Raw genomic sequence first — 23,794 nt, forward strand, 5'->3', positions numbered from 1 at the left:
TTCATGTTCATTATACCCCATCATATCTTTTTGACGACCCTGTGAGGCTGTTCCCCATTCTACAGAGGATACTCAGATTTTAGGAAGGTCCGGTAATTCACCCAAGGTCACAGACATCAGGAGCAGTACACAGTAATCCTGGTAGCTAGGGTTCCAACTTGGGCCCCCCTCACTCCAAATGTATTTAACCACTACGAATAGCTCTCATTCTTACCTTTCAGCTGTAGGAATTGTTTTCTTCAGCCCTTTATTTTTTCAAAAAAGAGATAAATTTCGTCCCTATTGTTCTGTCCATGAATTTACACATCAGGTATCAACACTTATGGAAAGTACAATCCATGTGAATGTCATTATGAAAATAGGTTATGGAAGAAAAAACATTCTTCAGTTCACAATGAAAGCTTTCAGAGAAAAATGATGGGCAATCCCATTTATGTCATATCCAATGATTATATACAGTTCCTGCATGTTCTTGGTCACTCCTCGAAAGTATAGAACTTGGCCAAATGATAACCCTGATGACTCTTCTGTATTTTTCCACCGTAATTACTTGTCCTATTCCCTCTCCTCAAATTGCTTTTATTTACTCAGGGACAGCTCCTGGAATGAATTATTCCTTGACTTTGAATATAAACATCATAGATTACATTGTGACATCACGTTGTGAGGACATAATAAAATTTAGACACAAAAGGAAATAATCTAGTCCTTACTTTTCAAATGAAGAATGAAACTTAAAAAGGACAATACCTTCAGAGAAATCTATTAAGAGCCAGAACTAGCTCTCTTAAATCACTTTAGTCCTTATCACAAACTCTTAATTAAAGCCTAAACCTAAAATTCCTTAACACACATGAACATAAGATTTCAGCTTCAACAAAATGAGTGAGCCACTATTATGGAGTAGACTTTGTCCAGAAGATAATGAAAATTCCTAGCATGATGTAAAAATAAAAATTACCATCTCCTTCCAAGTCATCTGTTTCATCAGCCCAGCTGACTGGTTTGGGGACATAGGTGCTTCCTCCGCCAGTCCCTCCATCCTCGGCCAGAAAGTCTGTTAGGGAGATAGTCTTTCCCTTCTTATTCTTCTTTTTTGCTGTTTAAAAAGGCAAGAAAGATTATTCATCAATACTTGAGTATTCACAGGGTTATACATTATACTATTGCTAAATATATTTATAAAGAAAGCAACATAAAGGTCTATCAAAGGCTTGGACTAGGGCACATTTACAAAGGAATACTATGCACATAAAAATAAGGAGAAAGTAAAATATACTGGCACAGGAAGTCCATCAAGAAATAAAAAAAAATGAAGTTTCAGAATACATATTATGGAAATCCCTTTTGTTTAAATGCACATTTATCCTTATACATGAAAAAAGGTCTAGAAGAATTTTCAAGTGTGCCTTTTGTGGTGAAAGGCAGGGGTGGGGCAACCTTTTATCTCCTACAATATTCACTCATACATCACTTGAGATTTTTAATTTAGCAACTAATTGCATTTAAGACAGGTTACATTAGTTGCTCCTGGTATTCAAAGAAATGAAACAAAATCCCTACCCCTAAGAATGTATTCTATATGACACTTCTGAAGATTGTTTGATACTTGTAAAATAACCACGTGAGATAGGAATCATTGCTATCAAAACTTACAGAAAAGAAAACTAAGACTCAGAGAGATTAAATAACTATTCTAAAGTTACAGAACTATTAGATGGCAGAGCTAGAATTAAACCCGGGGTTTTGGATCCCAAGTCTAGGGCTCTTCCCATAGGAGCTCCAGCCTTTAAGAAGCTTATTAGTTTTATGACAGGTTATAACAATCATGGTAAAATGTACTCACTCATTTGAAAGTGTTCAAATGGTAAGATTCATATACACAGCTGGAGCTCTCTGCCCTGTAGAAAAAAATTATCTCCTTCCCCACCTTAACATCATATATGAAGATGAAAAACAGTGCTAAAGGGAATGAATAAGAAATCCCTAAAAACCAACACATTTAAATGTTTTCCAAGGTTATGAAATCTTCAAAATCTCCACCTGACTCCATTTTGTGGACTGACCTTGGCTCTTTATCTAGTCCTCAGAACTTCTGAGATGGCACCAATCAACAGCTAATGCAGAAGAGCTGAAAGGACTAACTGAAGTTTTAGAACTGGCCCCTGAGAGCAGCCACTACATGGTAAGAAAAAAGTAAAAAGCTTTGTTGTAACAAAAATCAGTTTCATGGCCTTTAGTCATGAGTTCCTCTCCACCGTTCTCATCTAATTTGCAATCCAAGAGGACCAAGAATCTGTAACTTGATACACCATTTGTTTAACTAAAAAGGGTGCTCTCTCACTTGGTACCTGCCTTTCTTTTAAAGCCCCATTTACAGGAAATAAAGACCTCTTCAGTCCTGGCTGATGTCCCTCAACAGAGTGAATGCCCGCATGTAAAACCAAAGGGTCACCAGTTCGATTCCCAGTCAGGGAGCATGCCTGAGTTGCAGACTAGGTCCCCAGTGGGGAGCACATGAAGTAACCACGTGTTGATGTTTCTCTCCTTCCCTCCTCCTCTCAAAAAATAAAAAAATTAAAACCATAAAAAAAAGACTTCTTTAGTATGAATGTTATAAACGATCTTCTGGACAAAGTAATATGGTTTCAATGTGCAAACCAGATGAACTTGGCTGCAGTAATACAGGGGAAAAGATGGCCTTGAATGTGAAGTTTCCACGTTTCTCTTAAGTGAATCCATACTATTCATACTACAGCCCTGGCTGGTATAGCTCAGTGGATTGAGTGCAGGCTGCGAACCAAAGGGTCGCCAGTTCAATTCCCAGTCAGGGCACATGCCTGGGTTGCAGGCAAGGTGCCCAGTGGGGGCCACGTGAGAGGCAACCACACATTGATGTTTCTCTCCCTCTCGTTCTCCCTCCCTTCCTCTCTCTCTAAAAATAAATAAATAAAACCTTAAAAAATACTATTCACATCCCAAAAGTGTAATTTATGATTAACCAGGTTGTATTTTGGATCTATTCTATGCTTTCAAAGAAACCAATAACGCAGAGGTTGGGTCCTATGGCAGTGAAACTGCTACTGGCTCATATGCAAAGGCCCGGGGGAAATTTTAAAAAATCCAATCTGAGTAAGACATAAAGAATACCTCTGAGGAAGAATACTTATAATATATATGTTTATTTTAGTCTTTATATCATACAGATCATAAATAGTGTCTGGGACTAGTAAAAGGCTAGCTAGAGATCCTTACCCTCACAGGACTTAACCTAGTATCAGCTATACCTAATTATTAACCTGTTTGGTTATTGGAGCAATCAAAATACAACTAGTGGTTAGTCCATACAATGAGGTCAACTTCAACATAAGATTAATAAGAATTTGATTAAAGTATCCCTTTCCCCTTTGTTCTATATACATATCTAATACTAAAACAATAGAATATGAAATTAACTTGCCCTTTGGTCTGATATTGGCTTAAACCAATGTTCTCAATCAAGGTTTCTCAACTTTTACCTGTTTACTCTTGACAGACAAGTCTCATGCTCTCCTTTAATGTTATTTGAAATTTCAAAAATAATAAACTAAATACCATGACTAAAAATCATGTCAGATGACAGGTTTCATTTAAAGACAGGCTAAAATTCTTTCACAAGATCTCTAACTTAGGTTTCTTTAAATCTAGTCACAATACATCGTATAAGTAGCAGATTTAAAGGATCTAGCCTTTCAAAAGTAAAATCAATAAATCTAAAATGGGTACCAATGTTTGCTTCACTATTTTATCCCCAAAACTGAAAAATGATGTTATCTAAATTCTCTCTGCCCTTTGTTCCTCCAATATCTAGCCCCACAGTATGTTTAGGATTTCAACAGTGTTCTCCTCTGTAAGTAAAACACTGTTTAATACTCCAGGTTTATCAATCCCTTGCCACAATTATTGAACTGGTCCAACTCTTCAAGTTTTTTGTTTTAAATTTTTAAAAGATTTTAATTTAATTTTAGAGAGAGGGGAAGGGAAGGAGAGAGGGAAACTTCAATGTGTGCTGCTTCTCATGCGCCCCCTACTGGGGACCTGGCTTGCACACCAGCCATATGCTCTGACTGGGAATCCAACTGGCTACCCTTTGGTTCACAGGCCAGCACTCAATCCACTGAGCCACACCAGCCAGGGCAACTCTTAGTTTTCTTTAGTTTAACTAGTTAAGAAGTCAAACAAAACACCTCACGAAGCAAACAAAATATGCCCCAATTTAAAACCAAACCCACGTGGACTAAGTGGGGAAAACATGGATCTCAGAAATTTTATTAACTCCTCTATCTACCTGCTGCCTCAATTACAATTGTAATATATTGAACAAGCCCTGGGTACAGTGGTCTCTACATATCCACGAGTGACTGGTTCCAGCCCCACCCCCAACCAAAATCCTCAGATGCTCAAATCCCATAGATTAAATGTCATACTATTTTAAATCATCTGTAGGTTACTTATACTACCCCAAACAATGTAAATAGTTAAACTGTATTAGGGAATAATGACTAGGAGAAAAAAGTCTGTATAGCCCTACTAGTGTGGCTCAGTGGGCTGGGCTTTGCCCTGCAAACTAAAGGGTCAATGGTTCAATTCCCAATCAGGGCATATGCCTGGGTTGTGTCTCAGGTTCCAGTTGGGGGCATGAGGTAGGTAACTGATCTACAGGGTCTGGCAGCACTAACACCTACTTGAGTGTGGTCGGTAGGGTAATAATGTGGGTGTAATAATTTATAGTTTTAATTTGAACATTTCACCTAAAATGTCATATGGTGTGCTTGAGTGTGATATTATGTTACAGAATGACATACTTATGATTCTGTAATAAAAAAGTGGCGTTATTTGTGCTGGACCCTGTATGTTTCTTTCTTACACTGATGTTTCTCTTCCTCCCTTCTCTCTCTAAAAATAAAAAGTCTGGCCCTGGCTGGTATAGCTCAGCAGATTGAGTGTGAGCTGTGAACCAAAGAATTGCTTGTTCGATTCCTAGTCAGGGCACATGCCTGGGTTGTGGGGGCCATGTGAGAGGCAACCACACACTGATATTTCTCTCTCTCTCTTTCTTAAAAGTCTGTACATTGTCAGTACAGGTGCAACCATCGCAAACCTAACTACATAGTACACACCAGCAAACATAACCTTTTCCCCCTAATATTTTTTCAGTCAGCGACTGGTAACATTTACCAATGTGAAACCCATGGATATACAGGACCAAAACTGTGCTTATGAAGTTCTTTATAACATATAGGTTAATTAAAACATCTTAAAAAAGGGCAGCATTCTTCAAAACTAAGACTGCAAGTCCTTAAACGAGACAAAACATTTGTAGCTAACCCTTCTTAATAAACAGGGTTTGTAATGATAGATATAAAACTTAACTCTGTCAGTTTCTCAATGTCTACACCACTGACGTTGTAGGCTGGGTAATTCCGTTAGGGGGCTGTCCTGTGCACTGTAGGATGGTTACCAGCATCTCTAGCCTCTTACTCATTAGAGGCCAGCAGGAAAGTCCCTACCCCACTGTGACAACCAAAAACGCCTCCAGACATTGGATTATCAGGTTGCAGCATGGAAAAAAAAAAGTTTTACTTTTCTCAGAATGTTTTCCTGTTATTACTTCATCAAATTGGTAATACTGTTATCTCTTCTTTAGGAAGGGGAATTCATATAGCTCTTAACATTCAGGTGAGGCTTTGTCAAAAAATTAAGTTACTTAATTTCAGATCTTGTCAGGCTAAGTCCTACTTATTTTATAGTGTTATCAACTCTTCTGTTTTAGTAACTACAGGTTAAGAAAGTCAGAAAGTATCATAGAAACCTGTATAATATCATAGCAACTGATGATATAATATAATAAGCAGTGTTCATAATAGGCAAAAACATGGAAACAATCCAAATGTCTGTCAAATATCCTGATGAATAGATAAATTTGGCAATTAAAGACTGAGTTCCCATACCTCTTATAATACAGATGAACCCTGAAAACATGCTAAGCGAAAGAAGCTAACAATAAAAGCCCACATATTATATTATTCCATTCATATAAAAGGTTCAGATCAGGTAAAAGCAAAGAAATTACAGCCTTGGCTGGTATGGCTCACTGGACTGAGCATCAGCCTGCTGCCTGCAAACCAAAAGGTCACCAGTTCGATTCCTAGTCAGGGCGCATCCCGAGGTTGCAGGCTAGGTCCTCCATTGAGGGCATGTGAGAAGCAACCAATCGATGAGCCTCTCTCACATTGAGGTTTCTCCCCTCTCCCTAAAAATAAATAAAATCTTTAAAAAAAATACAAATTGTAGATTAATGTTGAGGGCAGGAGTGAGAATAAATGACTGCTAATGGCTAAGGTATTTCCTTTAGAAAGTAAATCCTGCCAAATCCTCCAGAATTAGAACTATAGTAATTATACTGCTAGAGTCTTGACATGAAAAGAGGTTTCATACAATGCAGTATCATCATGTTGGGAGGCTTCACCTTTACTGCATTGTAGTTTGGCATAGTAGAGCATAAAGGTTAAGTCAAGACCAATAAGCTCCACCATCTCAACCTGTGTTCACTTATATATGAACCCCTCTTCTCTGCCCAATTTCTTCATGTTGACACAATCTGAGGAAAATGCCTATTTCCCTTTCCTCACCTCTTTAGATACTCGATTTGATCATTTACATTAAATATTAAAAAAAGGCATGTAATATACATCATGCTAGCCATTACACAAAATTCTTGGAGTTTCTCTGTTAAGAGAGGAACTATAAAAATTCAAGAATTTTTGGTGTAGTCTTGCTGTGGGCATTTTCCTATCATTAGGACCACCTAAGAAACTGACTTTGGTGTGTGCAATTGCGTATGTATACACATGTAGTTAATTACAAATAAGCACTCGGGTAAAACAAATACACAAACAACCAAATCAAACCCTTAAGTTCATTCTTTCCCTCACCATCATGACAGAGAATTCTAGGATGTTTTAAGCAGTAGTAGGGTCTTCTATCTCAAGCCATATACATATGGTATGTGATCTATACCCCAAAACTGTTTATATAGCCCTGGCTGGTGTGGCTCAGTGGATTGAGTGCCGTCCTGTGAACCAGAGGGTCGCTGGTTCAATTCCCAGTCAGGGCGTATGCCTGGGTTATAGGTCAGGTCCCCAGTGGGGGAATGTGCAGGAGGCAACCACACAAAGATGTTTCTCTCCTTCCCTTCCCTTCTAAAAATCAATCAATCAATCAAACAATCACGGGGGGGGGGGGGGGGGCGACAACATCCTGTTTATATATATTTAAATGACATTACTTAGAAGCACTGTTTTACTTTGACATCACTCTCTGTATTTGTACTTGAATTTTCTTAAGTTTTAGTCTTGGCCTTCTGATTCTGGGTATATTACTCACAGAATAACACATGATCAAGGGCAGGATTTGAAAATAGGTAATATGTAAACAGCATAAATGGCAACCAATGACTACTATTTTTAACTTAAGGTTTGGCATTGTACAAAAACTACCAACAGACACCACCCTCTTTCTATAAAAATAAACAAGATCCTTCATATAACATCAATTTGAAATGTGTCATGCAAATGAAAGGTTTTCATGAACATACGTATACCATACCCAATTTTAAAGCATTCTGGCCTCAAACATTAACCTCTATCAAAAACATTTAACATCAAGAAGTATACTGAAAATACACTTTGGGAGTTTTATAACCTTATTAATACAGCCATGTTGGTTGAGTGACCAATATGTGGGAATACTGATCATTCAATGGAGTCAATGCAATTGATCTGAAAAGATTCTAAGTGTGAGAAAAAAATTTGACAAATCCCAAATTCAAGGGTAGACCGTCAGATGTAACCTGTGCTCATACACTAGCACAGTGCCCTTTACGATACTACACAATCTAGAAAGATTTATGAGATTAAAGGAGATGAAGGTTTCCAAGGAGGCAAATATGGAACATCACTAAGCAAATTCTGTTAACCAATCTGGATTTCACTCAACTCTGTAAAATGAATGACAAAATTGCTAATGTGGCTTCCACTTCTAAAAAATTCCACAAAAGTTACAGAGAAAGGGAGTATAGGTTTTTCACTAATCATGACCCTAAGCCGTCAAGATGGCAAATCCAGGCTGAATAAGCACTTTGCTTCAGATGAAGCTTTTGGACAACACCCCAAAGTTACGACATGAAGTCAACGTTGTTATTTCCAAGCTGACAATGGAGAAGAGTCAGGAGGCTCAAAGACTTCGACCTTGCTCTGCCACCTGCATAGTGTGACCTTGAACAACGAATAACTTCTTCTTCAGCTAGGAGATACCACCATCTGCCTACATTTATCTCACAGAGCATCAAATGAGACAAGAAACATAAAAGTGCTTGGTCAACTGTCTAGTGCTAGACCAATGAAAAGGTTCAAAAGCACTTCAATTCCCTCAACATTTCCCGAAGACATACACAATCCTTAGCCTCCTATGTAATAATAGGGATGTAAATTCTTGGGGACAAATGAGTGTCCAGAGATAGAAGCTGTTCAGTAAATGTTTTGTATAATGCAAGATCGTGCCAGGGAAAAAGAACTACAGTTGATTGATCCTTGATACTGTAGGGGGTTGGTTCCAGGACCTCCCTGGATACCAAACTCCTCATATGCTCAAGTTCTCTATGTAGAATGGCATAGTATTTACATATAACCTACACACATCCTCCCACATACTTTATATAATTCCTAGATTACTCATAATACCTAGTATGTGAATGCTATGCAAATAGTTGTTACACTGTACTGTTTGGGAATAAAGACCTTAGTAGTTGCGCAATTATCTTAAAAAAAAAAAAAGCTAAATCCCACTGCTTAAGTTATAAACATTTAACCAAAGTGAGAGCTGTCAAGAGATCTGATCTCGTTCATCACTGCATCTTCAACACCACGAAACATGCCTACTATAGTTTGCATTCAGTAAAAGTGTTGACTGAATTAAGAGAAAAAGCCCAGAAATAATCCAGGTCTTCACCCTTGCTTCCTCTCCTCCAGCACGTGGGCACACCATAGTGGGTTTCCCACTCCCACCTAACTCGAGTACTTCAACCTCCCAACTAACACATACCCTTGGAACACATGGGCCGGGCCACACTCTAAAACGGGAAGAGCAGATGTGTGAGGACAGAAAAGAAAGCAACACAGGCGCGTAAAATCTTGCCATCTGCGCTCGCGCGTGCTTTTAAGGCGCGCCCGTCTCCACTACCCTCGGCTCTTCTACCGCGCACGCGCACCGCTGCCATCCCCCGCCCCTTCACCGACTCACGCTCGCGTTCTAACTGCCCCCCCCTTCATTCCCCTGCCCCCACTCCCGTCCGCAACGGCCTCGCGCCTAGGAGACCTAGGCTAGTGTGCACCCGTCCGCGCGGCAACCGTCTCCTTTCCTCCACGCTTTCACGGCGGCACAGTACTTCAAGCCTCCGAGAAGGCCTCACGCCTCTCGCAGATCTTTCTGCGTCTCCTCTTCATTCCAACTCCAGAGAGAGTCCATCATTACTCCCCGCTCCAACCTCGCGCAAATGGGGTGAAAAGGGTGTGAGGGGGAGGGTGTCCTTCCCCTTCCCCCAAACATCCCAAGGCGATAACCTAACGTGGCCAAGCCGCCAGCCTGCCGCAGCCCTCAAATCCGAAGGAAAGCAGTGCCGCCCATTCCCCGACTCCAGGGAATCAGTGGATCAGGCTCGGAGAGTGGCTTGGAAGCCCGCTCCTTGGACGCACTCGGCCGCTCACTCACCTGAGGCCGCCATGTTGGGAGAGGGAGAGAGAACGCAAAGGACCCGGATGAAGCAATCACGTGATTATAGCGGGAGCGCCAGCAAGGAGACGCGAAACTGGAGGGGGCAGGGAGGTGAGGAGTGAGACAGGAGGCGGGGCGTCGCTGATCTAGGTTCGTACAGCAGCGCGAGGAGGTGGCGCAGCGTCCGATGGGAAGACCTGCGCGACATGTGGCCGAAGGGGTGGGGCCTGGGCTGTCGCGAAACCCTTAACGCTTTACGTAGACCTACGCACGGACGGGGGGCAAGGCCTGAGTCCCTGACAGGGTCTGTGGATTCGCGACTTCCTGTCGGTGGGGTAAGCGGAAGTGGCCGGTCCGCTCTCGCTTGGGTCGCGTATGGGGGCGGAAAGGTAGCGGATTGCAGCTCGGAACGGGTGTACTACATTGGTTTTCTGAAAGCCAGTATTTTGAGTTTCTTTTTAAGGTCATTTTTGTTGAAGCAAAACAAGCTCACAATCCTGCGTAACGATGGGTTTAATTTTGCTTATTTAGAAGGAATAAAGTAAAAAATATAGAACACTTAATTGCCAAAGGTTTTCACGTCATTTAATCCTTTATGTTACTGGATAGTTCAAACTCAGGCCCATGATTTCAGAGACGAGTGCTATCCGTCCTTCGGCTAATGCTGCATTTTATCATATTAGCACTTTACTCAATGAAAAATTTCATTGGTTATCTACCATGAGTCAGGCACTGTTAATGGCTTTTTTTGAGTACAAGAGATAACAAAACCTCCCCAAAGGAGGTTATAGTCCAATGAGGAAAGATAAGCACTCTAGGTAATTAAGGTGATTTTGATAAAAGATGACTGGCTGCAACTTTATTTTTATTTATTTATGCCTCACCCAAGGATTTGTTTTATTGCTTTCAGAGAGAGAGGAAGAGAGAAACATCATGATGTGAGGGAGAAACATCAATCAGCTGCCTCCTGTATGGGGCCCTGACAAGGGATCAAACCTGCAACCTTTTGGTGTACCAGTGGAGCCTCCAACCAACTGAGCCACCGGGTTAGGCCCGATTGGGTGCGATTTTAGATTGCCTGCTCAGGGAAGGCCTCTGAGGAAGTGACATTTAAACTAAGATCTGAGAATTACAACAGCTAGCTCTGAGAACAACTTTAGGAGGAGCTTTAGGAGAAGGCAGAGAATGCAGAGCTAGATCAAAAGTTCCAAGGCAGGAACATCTTGGCAAGTTGAAGAATTTGAAGGCTGATAGCTGGGGTATGGTAAGGGAGTATAAGATGAAGTTTGAAAAGTAAGTAGGGGTTGGATCATATGTGACTTTGTAAACCAGGTTTAGGAGTTCGGATTTTAAGTGAGTTGGGAAAGCATGGGAGGATTTTATATGAGGGAATGTCATGACTTGAAATAAAATTTTAAGAAAGATTAGTATCAATGTGGGTAGTGGTTATACGACTGTATATTTATGTAAAAAGTTCATCACACAGTACACTTAAGATTTGTGCAGTTTACTTATAGAAGTTGTACTTTAACGTGAAAAAAACCTGCCACAATAAGAATATTCAGGCTATTGAATGGAGAGTGGATTATACAGATGCGATAATGGAAGAGAAAAACCATTTAAAAGGTTGCTGCCCCCACTGCGACTTTTCATGAACTCTAGGCATTTCTGCGCTCATAGGTCCCTTTCTCCATAAAAAAAATATTAAAAATTATATTTTATGATTGTTATAAAGACAGATATGTTGATACTATACATTAAGACATTTTCTTTAACCTGAATGGTTTTTTTCCTTATAATTTTAAAAATAAACTAAAATGTTTTTGAGGTCTCCTTAAAGTGTGGCGGGGTCTGGGCACTGTGCCTGCTGTGTCAGCTGGATTAAGCCAGCCCTAGCTGCTGTAAATCCTGATGAGCAAAGGTGGTAGTCTAGACATAGTGTAGGATGGAAAGGGATATATGCAGGAATATTTTGGAAGTAGACTTGGTGCTTGCTTAGACATAGGACACAGGAGAGGGAGCTATCAAAGATGACTCCCAAATTTTTGGCATGAACATGTGGCTGATACAGTTTACTTAGATGGCAAAGCCTGGGGTGGAGCAGGTTTGGAGAGGGTGGGTGGGCTCTGTTTTGGCCCTATTAAGTTTGAGGTAGCTACCAGTTCCGTGCTTCCCGTATTTTAATGTGCTTACAAATCTGGGAAATTTGTTAAAAGCTGTGTTCCAAATCAGTAGGACTGGGGTGAGCCTGAGATTTTGTATTTCTCCTGGTTTGGATCATTAAAATGGAATAATACCTGAAAATTAAGGAAAAAAAGCATTGTCCCAGTTACCATTGGAGACAGTAGATTTCAGAAAGTTCTGAAAAAAGCCAGATAAGATAAGGATATACAGTGTAGGGAGAAACTTGCAATTACTAAGCCCCTGTGTATTTAAGGGTAATACAGGCACTTAAAAACTAGTTTGTGTAGTCCTCGCAATGGCCCTCTAAGGCAGCGGTCCCCAACCTTTTTGGCACCAGGGACTGGTTTTGTGGAAGACAGTTTTTCCACAGACTGGGGTGGGGGGGATGGTTTCCGGATGATTCAAGTGTTTTACATTCAAGCTCACCCCCTGCTGTGAGGCTCGGTTCCTAACAGGACCGGACTGGTACCAGTCCCTGGCCAGGAGCTTGGGGACCCCTACTCTAAGGTTAATGTTATTAATAGTGTTTTAAAATAATGACTCAGGCTCCGAAACAGTAAGTACCTTATGTGAGAGCACACAGGCAGCAAGTGGTAGAGTGGTGGACCCAGAACCATCTTTCTCAGGTTTCTGTCCTTTCCAGTTTCCTAGAGAGTTCTTTAAAAAAATAAAGAAAATGCCCTGGCTGCTGTGGCTCAGAGGATTGAGTGCTGACCTGCAAATCAAAGGTCACCAGTTTGATTCCCAGTCAGGGCACATGCCTGGGTTGCAGGTCAGGTCCCCAGGTTTGTCTCACATGTTGATGTTTCATCCCTAGTCTTTCTCCCTTCCACTCTCTGAAAATAAATAAAATCTTAAAAAAAAATAAAACTGTTAAAATCTCATGAGAAGTCTATGACAACCACTTTGTAGCATTTGTTCTGAAGAAACCTAGAAGAAACAAACTGGTAGTTATCAATTGCTGTATAACAAATTATCCTAAAACAATAAACATTTATTCTCTCAGTTTCTGTGGGTCAGAAATTGGTTATTGAAAATCACTTTCCAAGTCCTGACATTTGCAGTGTCTCTTACATTCATATCCTCTTCTCCATTTTCCTGTTCTTTCCCTTGTCATTTTTCACCCTCGACACTTCGTTGGTCTCCTAATGAGTCTTCTGCCTACAGTCTTTCCTTGCTTCATTCCATGTCATGTGTAGCTACCAGATTTATTTCCCAAAGTATAGGTCCGGACAGGTATAGATCCCCTGCTAACAAACCTCCCATAATTCTACATGGCTTAGGTAGACATTCAAGACTACCAATCCCAAATCACTTCTTTCCTGCTATCCTCCCTATTTGCTGTTACGTTCCAGCCAGCTACACCTGTGCTTTCCTGACCTCGTCTTTTTTTTTCCCCCTTTGCTCTTCCTTCTGCTTGGAATATGCTTTCCTCCTTCACTACCAAATGGGTCAACAATATAAGGGCTTTTCAAACGTCACCTTTTCTACGAAGCTTTTGCTGAGCTTCTTTCTCCGAACTTCCCCCCCCCCCCCCCCCAGGACTGTGCCTGTATCTTTTGGCATTTGTCACCATTCTCCTTGAATTGCCTTCACTTGTCCATCAACTCCTCAAGGGCAGAATCCATGTTGATTATCACTGTTTTCTGCGCTTTAGCACCTGGAACATTGCTGGTGGTCAGTATATATTTGTTGGTGCTAAAGTCAGACTTTCAAGGAATTATAGACATTCATTGAGGAGGTTTTTAAGAACTTATCGTAACACATATTGATTTGTATGCTTGGATTTATTTCATTGAACTGGAAAATGTAGCCCTTAAAAACAGTGGTTTCCTTCACAGGAAGAAAGCAAAAATGTACTCTTTTAGGATTTTTCAAACTGAAAAATGTTTGGAAACTAAGTTAAAGGAAACAAAGAAATGCACATAAGTATATATTTGTTTTCCAGAGTCTGAATTTACCAAGCTAATTAGCTTAATATTTAAGGTTCTTACAATAATTTGGTTGAAATTGTCCAAATTTCCTTCTGAAGACCACCCTGGGTGTATGTATGTGTGTGTGTATATAAAATTACACATATGTATATATAATTATACCTGGCTGTTTAAAAAATTTCAACATTAATAATAATAAATTTTTGTTAAATCATTCCCTTGTTTTTGTCTAAGCCTTAGAATTCTTATCTGTAAAAGGAGGGCATTTAACTAGATAATTTCAAAGATCTTTTTTGTCATTTTATGAATCTGTGATGCTAATTGTGGATATTATGATCTTCCTTCTGGTAAAGCTGGAAAAGACATTCTTCAGATAACCAGAGCTAAGCTAATCTATTAATCAGAGAATGTGGTTCATATGCCAGTTACTTCTTTCATTCGGCTTGTGTAGCTGAAATAATAGATTATCATTGTTTTCTGCTTTATGTTCACACAATCCAAGCGAAGTATATCACTACCTTAACAGTGTGTATTTCTCTAAAATGTTTTTCTAATCACTGAGTTTTAAATGTGTAAGGTTAATTTTAAATATATATTAAAAATATATAAATTATATAGGGGTTCTGTTTTGGGTATGGTGAATAAGTTTTCAGTAGATCTACCCTGTCATAGATAACAGTAAACTCGACCAAAAACAACAACAACAACAACAACAACAAAACCTAACAACCAAACCTACAACTCTGCAAAAGCTGTAGAGAAAGGCAAGCAGATTTTGGAGGAGAGACAAAACTGGGAAGAAGGTGCTGATGTGGGGTGGCACAGCCCAGTATGGCTGAAGCTTTCCTGGAAAAGCTACTATATTTCTGCCTTTAGGAAGGCATTGCCTGGGGAAGTCTCTGCTCTCAGAAAGTGTGTGTGTGTGTGTGTGTGTGTGTGTGTGTAGGGGGGTGGCAGTTGGGGGGGGCAGGGAAGAAGGGAACCAGAGTTCTGTTGCAAACAGTTCAGTTGAGGAAAGAAAGAGGATCAAACTGAGATCTGAGCTGCTGTTGTCTACCTCAAATGAGAGTTTGCAGTTTGGGTCTAATTTAATGGCTTGCTAAAATAAAAAGGCGAATGTCTTTGGAGGATATGTTAGTTTCCTCTCCTGCTATAACAAATTACTACAAACTTAGTTTTATTCTCTTTACAGCTCTGGAGGTCAGAGGTCTGAAATGGGTTTCACCGAACTAAGGACAGGACTGGAAGCCCTGGGGGCGAATCCGTTTTCTTGTCGTTTCCAGCTTCTATGTACTGTGCACATTCCTTTGCTCATGGTGCCCTTCCTCCATTAACAAAGCCAGAGAGTTCAGGTTGGATCCTTCTTACATCCAATGCTCTCTCACTTTTTTTTGGCGTTTTTTATTGTATTTTTTTTCCATTTGCATTTAGCCCCCTTATACTCCTCTCTCCCTACTTTCTTTCACTCTTAAGGACCCCTGTAATACACTGGGTCCACCTGATAATCCAGTATCGTCTTCCAATTTTAAAGTCATCTGGTTAGTAGCCTTAATTCCATTGTAGCTTTTCTTCCCCTTTGCCATGTAACATAACATACAGACTCCAGGGATTCAGATGTGGACATCTTTGAGCAGGCTGTTATTCTGCCTACCACAGAAAGTATATCTACAGTCTCCACGATATAACATTCACAATGTACAGGATACAATAAAAATATTCAACATATGAAGAACATGGAAAATGTGACCCTTTTCCCAGGAACAGGAAAATCAACAGAGGCTGACCCTGAGATGACCCAGATGTTGAAACAATCAGACAAGGACTTGATGCAGCTATTGTAACTGTGCTCATTGAGATAAAGTAACATGTTGTTGTAATGAATGAAAAGGTAGAAAATCTCAGCAGAGAAATAGACAATATAAAAAGCCAAACGGAAATTTTAGAATTAAAATATCTGAAATAAATTTCATGAGATAGGATTAAGAACAGAATTAAAAAAGAGTCAATACTTGAAGGTCAATCAATAGAAATGATCAAAACTGAAGAAGTGGGGGGGAGTGAATAGAGCCTTAGGGACCTGTGGACAACATGAAAAGACATCTTATTGAAGTCTCAAAAGGAGAGGAAAAAGAGAGAGAGAGGGTGGAATGATATTTGAAAAAATAATACCTCTATGCTGCCCACATTTGGTTAAAACTCAAGCAGCTCAGCAAACCCTAAAAAGCATAAATGTGAAGAAAATACTCTTGTCACAGAATACTAAAAACCAATGACAACAAGAAGATCTCGAAAGCATTCAGAAAAAAGTGATGTCACATACATGAGACCAATAATTTGAATGGCCATGGGTTTACTATAAACTATGGAGCCTGGAAGACAGAGGAACAAGATTTTTTAAGTGCCAGAAAAAGAAAATTCCCTAAGGTGTAGGCACCCTGGAACTTTGTATCCAGAGAAAATATCATTTGGCAATAAAAAAGAATGAAGTATTGATACATGCTGTGACATGGATGAAACTTGAACACATTTTGCTAAGTGAGAGAAACCAGTCACAAAAAAACACATATTTCATAATCCCATTTATATGAAATGATCAGAATAGCCAAATCTATAAAGACAGTGTATCAGTGGCTGCCTAAGGCTGGAGGATGGAAGGAATGAGGGATGACTGTTAAATGATATGGCGTCTCTTTTGGGGGTGATGAAAATGCTTTAAAATTGATTGCGATGATTGCACAACACCATGAGCTTAACTAAAATCCCCTCCAGACCGCTGCAGGAATTGTTCTACTTCACTGGTTCTCCACAAGATCTACTCGGCACACAGCAAGCACCTGATCAAATTTCCTAAAACGGGGCTCTGTGATGGGTACCTTTATGCATCAACTCGACTGTGAAGGGATGCCCAGATAGCTGGTAAAACATGGTTTTTGGGTGTTTCTGTGAGGGCGCCTGTGGGAGAGATTAGCATTTGAATTGGCAGGCTGAAGAAACTATCACCTTTACCGATGCTGGTGGGCATGGTTCAGTTCGCTGAGGGCTTGAATGGAAGAAGGCAGAGGACAGGTGAACTCACTCTCTGCTTGTGCTGAGACGTCCATCTTCTCTTGACTTTGGGCAACGGTGCTTCTGGTTCTGGGGCCTTTGACTTGGACTGAATTCTATTACTGGCTTTCCTGGTTCTCCAGCTTGCAGACAGCAGATTGTGGGGTTTATCAGTCTCCATAATTGCATGAGCCAATTCCTACAATAAATCTTGTCTTATATATCTCTATATGTCCTATTGGTTCTCTTTTTTGGAGAACACTGACTGATACACACTCCATCTCTTTCCAAGGCCCTACTCCCTAGCATCAAAAGCACTTCATAATCTGCCTTCACCTTGCTTCTCCAACCTTATCTGTTGCCCCTAACTTCTGCCTTGCCCAGAGCAGATGCTGGGCTTTCTCACTGTTACTAGTCTTTTCATGAAGTGCATGAGGTAAACTCTTTGTTGCTTTGTGTGATTTCCCAACTAAATTCTAAGTCCTTTGGATAATATTAATAACAATAAAGCAGATAATGTTTATTAAGGATTGTTATGAGCTTGGTACTATGATAACATATCTATATATTTTGTCTAATTTCATCCACCCAACAGCCCAATGGGGAGATACTGTTATTATTACCATTTACACCTGAGGCTATTATGTTATAGAATAATTTTCTAAAAGGTAAAATAACGACTCATACAAATATGCAGTGAACACATCACAGATTTTATTTAGCTCACTAATTAAGGAGGAAACCTGTAATTTGTTAAAAACCAATTGCAAGGAGAATCTGAAGAGCAGACATTTGTAGGCTATCAGGAATGCTGAAATGAATTTGCTAATAGGTACAAAACTGGTTAATATCCTCTAGGTATGAAAATGTAATATTTGGAATCATCTTGTCTACTGGGCACAAACCAATTTTATCTCACTGGACAAAGTTCATTTGCATTCCTATGGACAAAAGTCATTTGCATTAATGTCAGTTTTTCCAACTTAGAAAACTGTGAGTCTAGGTAAACACAATCAGAAGTTATACTGAACACACTGCTTATCTTCTTGGTGTGTCTGAAAATAAGATGTTGAAGTCCTAGTGAGAGTCTTTAAAATAAGTTATTTTTTATAAACTTAAAAAATGTCAAAGGCACAGACCCTTACAGATTCAAATGACACTGAAGGGTCCCTGGACAAAGCCCAGAATTCAATTCCATTGAAAAAGCACTCAGGAAACTTTTGCTCATTTCGAATTCTTTCACCAATTTTCTTGCACAAACTGGGTCTTAGAGTTCTTTTATACTTCAGCATCTAGTGCAATACCTACTGCATATTAGGTGTTTAATCATTGTGGGCTGGTTGATTGATGAGAACTACTGAATGGCGGATTATACTGGTGTGGTGTATTGAAAACCATGACCAATGTATTTTGCATCTTTTTCATCAAGAAGTAGAGTCTATTTTCTTTTTCTTTTTTTTTAAAGATTTTATTTATTTATTTTTAGAGAGGGAAGGGAGGGAGATAGAGAGAGAGAGAAACACCAATGTGCAGTTGCTGGGGGTTCATGGCCTGCAACCCAGGCAACTACCCTGACTGGGAATCGAAACTGCAACACTTTGGTTCACAGCCCGCGCTCAATCCACTGAGCTACGCCAGCCAGGGCTGTTCTTTTTTTTTTTTTTTTTTTTTTAAAGTAATGAACTCTCAAGTTTCAGAAACCTAGTTCTTTTTTTCTTTTTTTTTAAGATTTTATTTATTTATTTTTAGAGAGGGAAGGGAGGGAGATAGAGAGAGAGAAACACCAATGTGCAGTTGCTGGGGGTTCATGGCCTGCAACCCAGGCATGTGCCCTGACTGGGAATTGAACCTGCGATGCTATGGTTCTCAGCCTGCACTCAATCCACTGACCTATGCCAGCCAGGGAGAGTCTATTTTCTTACTCCTTGAATCTGGAAATGTCTCGTGACTTGCTTTGGCTAATACATATGTCAAAAGTGACAACGTGTGACTTCTGTATCCTAGACTTCTAGAGGCCCTGCTTTCACTCTCTTGGGCCCTGCCATCACCAAGTACATAACTTAGGCTCTTCTGCTGGAGAGCTACATGGAGGAGAACCGAAGCATCCTGGCCGACAGCCCCAGCCAACCACCCTGGTTGTGAATGAGGCCATCTTGGACCAGGATGGTCCAGGTGACTCCAGCCACACAAACAACTTCAGATGAGACCAGCAGCAGAATTGCCTGGCTAAAAACTGCAGATTTATGAGTAAATGGTTATTGTTTTAAGCTTCTAAGTCTTGGGGTGTTCTGTTACACAGTGAGGGCTAAAGTGATACAGTACTGTCTGTGCAGTGAGAGTGCCATTCAGGGGAGGGGCACAAGTGTTTCTTTGGGGTTATAGGCTGCTCCTCATGATTGAATTTCCTGGCCCAGCTGTCCTGCACCCTAGCTGGTTGGGATGCCTGTGGTGCTCCTTGAAGGAAGTGTCACTACCTGGCTATGTGGTTTGGCCTCAAAAGGTGCCCATGCTGCCCTTTTGACAGGCTCATTATCTGCACTGAGCTGGGCACTCGTAGAGAAGTAGAAGCCAGCCCTCTTTAAAAGGGAGGCAGTGAACAAGTAACACTCTGAGGAAGTTTATATCTGAACAAAGTACAAAGTTAACCCTATCATAATGTTTTCCCCTTCCTTCCTTGAATTTGTACAACACTTTTACTTTTTGGACATCTTTCTGCTTAGCTTGTCTGAGTCCCAGCCTAGCCCAGTGAATAAGAAGGACAGGTGGGGAAACCAAGAGATTTGCCCAGCACCACGCAGAGGCTTAATCGTGGGGCAGATCTCAGGCCCCCTGTTATAGTGCCCAGTGGCCCAGTGCTGGGTACTCTCTCAGTCAGGTGCCATGTGCAGCCCTTCTTTCCCCAAGAATCCTCAGTCCAGGATGCAAACCCAGGACATACATGTGAACTCAGGATGATGTCAGGGTGGCAGTGTGGTGTCAAGGAAAAGGTCTAGTTCAGTCTGTTAGCTCCATCAGCTGTGTGATCTCAAGTAGTCACTCAACCTCTGTAAACCTCAGTGTCCTCAGTGAGATTAAAATTTCATCTACCTATAAATTAAAAAACGTGTATTCCCTGGCTGGTGTAGCTCAGTGGATTGAGTGCTGGCCTGCAAACTGACCAGTTGCTGGTTTGATTCCAGGCAGGGCACATGCCTGGGTTGCAGGCCAGGTCCCTATTTGGGGGTGTGCAAGAGGCAATCAGTGTTTCCCTTTCTTTCTCTTTCCCTCCTCTCTCTGTGAAAATCAATAAAATCTTTAAAAAAAGTGTAAACGATGATTGCATCTGGAGTGAGGTATGGGGCCTGGGCATCTGGGCTAGGAGGAAGACTTATTTTTCATTGTGTATTTTTTGTACTATTTAACTTTATAATTGTGGTGATTAATTTTGCATGTTAACTGGGTTAAGAGATGCCCAAGTAGCTGGGGAAACATTATTTCTGGGTGTGTCTGTGAGGGTGTTGATAGAAGAAATGAGCATTTGAATCAGACTGAGTAAGAATCATCTTCCCCACTGCAGGTGGGCATCATCCATTCTGTTGAAGGCCTGCATATAACAGAGGCAAAAGAAGGGCAAATTCACTCTCTGCTCGAGCTGAGACACCCAGCTACTCCTGCCCCAAGACACTGGTGCTCCTGACTCTTGGGCCTTTGGATTCAGACCAGGACTTGTAGCATTAGGTCCTGATTTTCAGGCCTTGGACATGGAGTGAATTACACATATGGCTTTCCTGGTTCACCAGCTTACAGACGGCAGATCAGGGGCCTTTTTGGCCTCCATAATTGTGTGAGCCCACTCCCTTAATAAATCTCATATATATGTAGGTTCTGTTTCTCTGGAGAACCCTGACACAGTAATCATAGGGCAAATGTTATCCACTCAATAACAATACTAATTAACCAAGAAATAAATTATTAATCCATAATAATTCTAATAAATATCTAAAAAAATAAAATTTTGTCTTTCCCCAGTGGTATACCTAGAGTATTTGACACTTCTACCTCTAAAGGACAGAATTATTTTTAGAAAGAATAATTATTTTCTTGATTCATTTTTCAGCTGTAGAACAATTAAGAATTTAAAGATATTAATTAACTTAAAAGATATTTGAATCCTGTAAAATATTTCATGTAGGAATTAAACTTTGCATTGCTCAGCAAAATTATTACACCTTTCAGTTTGCACTGACATTATTTTACATTTCGAACACAAATGAAAATTCTAACTATCCACATAGAATGGCAGAATTGGAGTAACAACTGTTTTGTTTTTTTGTTTTTTACAATCACTGTGTGTATAATTGTATATTTCTCATCTAGTGTTTAGAATTTTTAAAAAGATTTTATTTTTTATTTTTAGAGAGAGGAGAAAGGAGGTAGAAAGAGAGGGAGGCAGCCACATCAATGTGCACGCCCCCCAGCTGGGGACCTGGCCCGCAGCCCAGGCACGTGCCCTGACTGCGAGTCAGACCAGTGACCCTTTGGTTCGCAGGCTGGCACTCAATCCACTGAGCCTCACCAGCCAGGGCTCATCTAGTGTTTAAAGCCAGGAATATGGACTATCACAGGAACTGGCTGGGTGAGTGCTTGGGCAATTTTGAACTGTAACAAACTTTTCTCAAAATGAGTGGGTATAGTAGAAAACATTGGGTATTCAGTCCATATGGAATATTATGTTTATTCCATAATATTCTTGGATAAATAAAGTATGTTAATTTGAAGCTTACCCATTTGTTGTTAAAACTCAACAGTAATTACAGCGATGGTGTATAACTTATACCAACAGAAGATGCTCTCATGGAGTATTTTATCACTGACCTTGTTTAGAATTGCCCACACATGAAGATAATAACAACAGACTTTTAATCAGTTTTATTGATAGTTTAAAAGTTTTCTACAGACAATGCACTGGCTTGTTGCCAATCCAGGTTGTACTTCCCCCACAGTCCTGCCTTCCTTCCAAGGTCCTTGTTAAAGATCAAATGGGATAATGTTTTCAGGGATCTCAAATTCAGTGTTGTCAGGAGTCAGAGAGGCAAGCATGTGAAGTGGTGGAAGTCACAGTCACAGAGCTGTGCAGACTGTGAAGACCCAGGAGCCTGTGCCCTGCTTTAAAGGCCTTCACGTTCAATGTTCCTATTTCAGACACATCCATGTGGTGGGCTGAAGCTTGTGCAACGGACCAATAAACAGTTCAAACAGGTCTGGGCTGAATTCACAGGTCTTTCCACCATGCTGTTGGCCTTGATGTAAACCCCAGTTTCCTCTTCCCTAACGTGGGGCCACTGATACCTACTTCTCTTGGGAAGCTTAGGAACAATTTAGTTCAGATTCTAAGCACAGTACCTGGCACACAGTAAGCACTCAAAGAGTGACTGGTAGCTCCATATAAAACAGCTGTTAACTGCAAGACATCATACAAGTATTAGGTATTATTATAAAGGACCTAACCACCAGGGTAAAAATGTCACCTTACTTTGAAACTAATTCATAGATGGTTACTGATTTATGTCAGAGGTGAGAACAGAGTAAGACACGTGGGTGCCCTGGGGAAGCCGAGAGCTGAGGTGGGCGGGAGTTAGGTGAGGAGCCCACTGTCCCAGTGCTCACAGAGGGCAGGGGCGAGGGCGGGCGAGGACTGTCATGGCTGGAAGTGTGTCTCTGCCTCAGGGCAAGAAGGGCGAGCGAGTGAATCTCTCTCTGGGGTCCTCACGGTTTAACAAGGTAACATGCCACGCACAGGAACACTTAGAGTTCAAATTACTTTAAAAATGGCCACAGGGAGGTTTGTTGCAGTTCACTTTCTGATAGCAGAAAAATGAAAGCCATGTGAATGTCCAAAAGAAGGACAAATAAGTTATGTCCTCATTTGGTTATGGTTAAGAAAGTTATGCTGTCTCCATGAATTAAAGGAATACTGTTGAATTCTTAAAAATAATAGTATTAGCCCTGGCTGGTGTGGCTCAGTGGATTGAGTGCTTCCCTAGGAATCAAAGGGTCATGAAGTCAATTCCTAGTCAGGGCACAAGCCTGGGTTGTGGGCCAGGTCCCCAGTAGAGGGAAAGCAAGAGGCAACCACACATTGATGCTTCCCTCTTTCTCCCTCCCTTTGCCTCTCTAAAAGTAAATTATAAAAAATCTTAAAAAAAATATTATTAGAACCTATGTAGACAAGGCAAGAAATCCTCACTGTATGTGTTGTGTGTAAAGAGATTACCAAATGATGGATACAAGTCAGTCTCACTTTGGTGAAACAGAAACAGGTGTATGTTAAAAGATCTTGAAGGACATACATCCAGGTGGTAACAATGGTTATCTTTACGTGGTAATATTCTGCAGGTTTTAGACACTGTATTATTTCTGCTCATCTGTGTTGTCTACTTTCCACAATTAACATGTCTTGCTGTTATAGTAGGGAAAACAATAACATTTACTTTTAAAAGGATGGTGAGAGACAGGTGGGCAAAGATCAAAGATTGCGTCATTAGGACTGAGCTAATCTGGGAAAGCACCTAGTAGGAGACCCCTGACTTCCCATGCCGGGTGAAGGATCCTGAGAGGTGTGATGTGTATGGGGAGGACCAAAAGGGGAAGGACAAGGAAAGTTGGGATAGTTTGGGTGCAAAGGAGATGTCGCAGGTTGGAGGTCCCACTCCTGGCACTCATATTGCCATCTCCTTGACTGCTAGACCATGGTCATTTGCCTCTATCCACACCTCTAGCATGGCTCCCCAGAATGAACTTCAAATATGGGATAAAGCTCTGGATGGGTCTTTAGCCCACTG

The 23,794-nt window shown here is 40.7% G+C and overlaps 1 protein-coding gene and 1 long non-coding RNA gene across 5 annotated transcripts in view; one reads left to right on the forward strand and one right to left on the reverse strand.

Annotated features, from left to right (window-relative positions):
- Positions 1-10,027, reverse strand: part of EIF4B (eukaryotic translation initiation factor 4B) — a 30,581-nt gene extending 20,554 nt beyond the window's left edge. For 3 of the 4 annotated variants that reach the window (XM_028533408.2, XM_028533407.2, XM_028533405.2), the window contains exons 1-2: positions 9,808-9,920; positions 962-1,099 (exon numbers count right to left, since the gene is read on the reverse strand). In XM_028533408.2, the coding sequence (XP_028389209.1) occupies positions 962-1,099; positions 9,808-9,820 (151 nt within the window). In that variant the 5' untranslated portion in view covers positions 9,821-9,920. Of the gene's footprint in view, positions 1-961; positions 1,100-9,807 lie in introns of all 4 variants that reach the window. The other variant, XM_028533406.2, reaches the window with a different exon arrangement.
- A 30-nt stretch (positions 10,028-10,057) lies between these two features.
- LOC118499075 lies at positions 10,058-17,485 on the forward strand. Its single transcript, XR_004901581.1, has 2 exons — positions 10,058-10,145; positions 15,121-17,485. It is a non-coding gene; the product is annotated as an uncharacterized LOC118499075 (long non-coding RNA).
- Positions 17,486-23,794: the final 6,309 nt, after the last annotated feature.

The sequence above is a fragment of the Phyllostomus discolor genome, chromosome 2 (assembly GCF_004126475.2).
Source record: "Phyllostomus discolor isolate MPI-MPIP mPhyDis1 chromosome 2, mPhyDis1.pri.v3, whole genome shotgun sequence".
NCBI lineage: Eukaryota > Metazoa > Chordata > Mammalia > Chiroptera > Phyllostomidae > Phyllostomus > Phyllostomus discolor.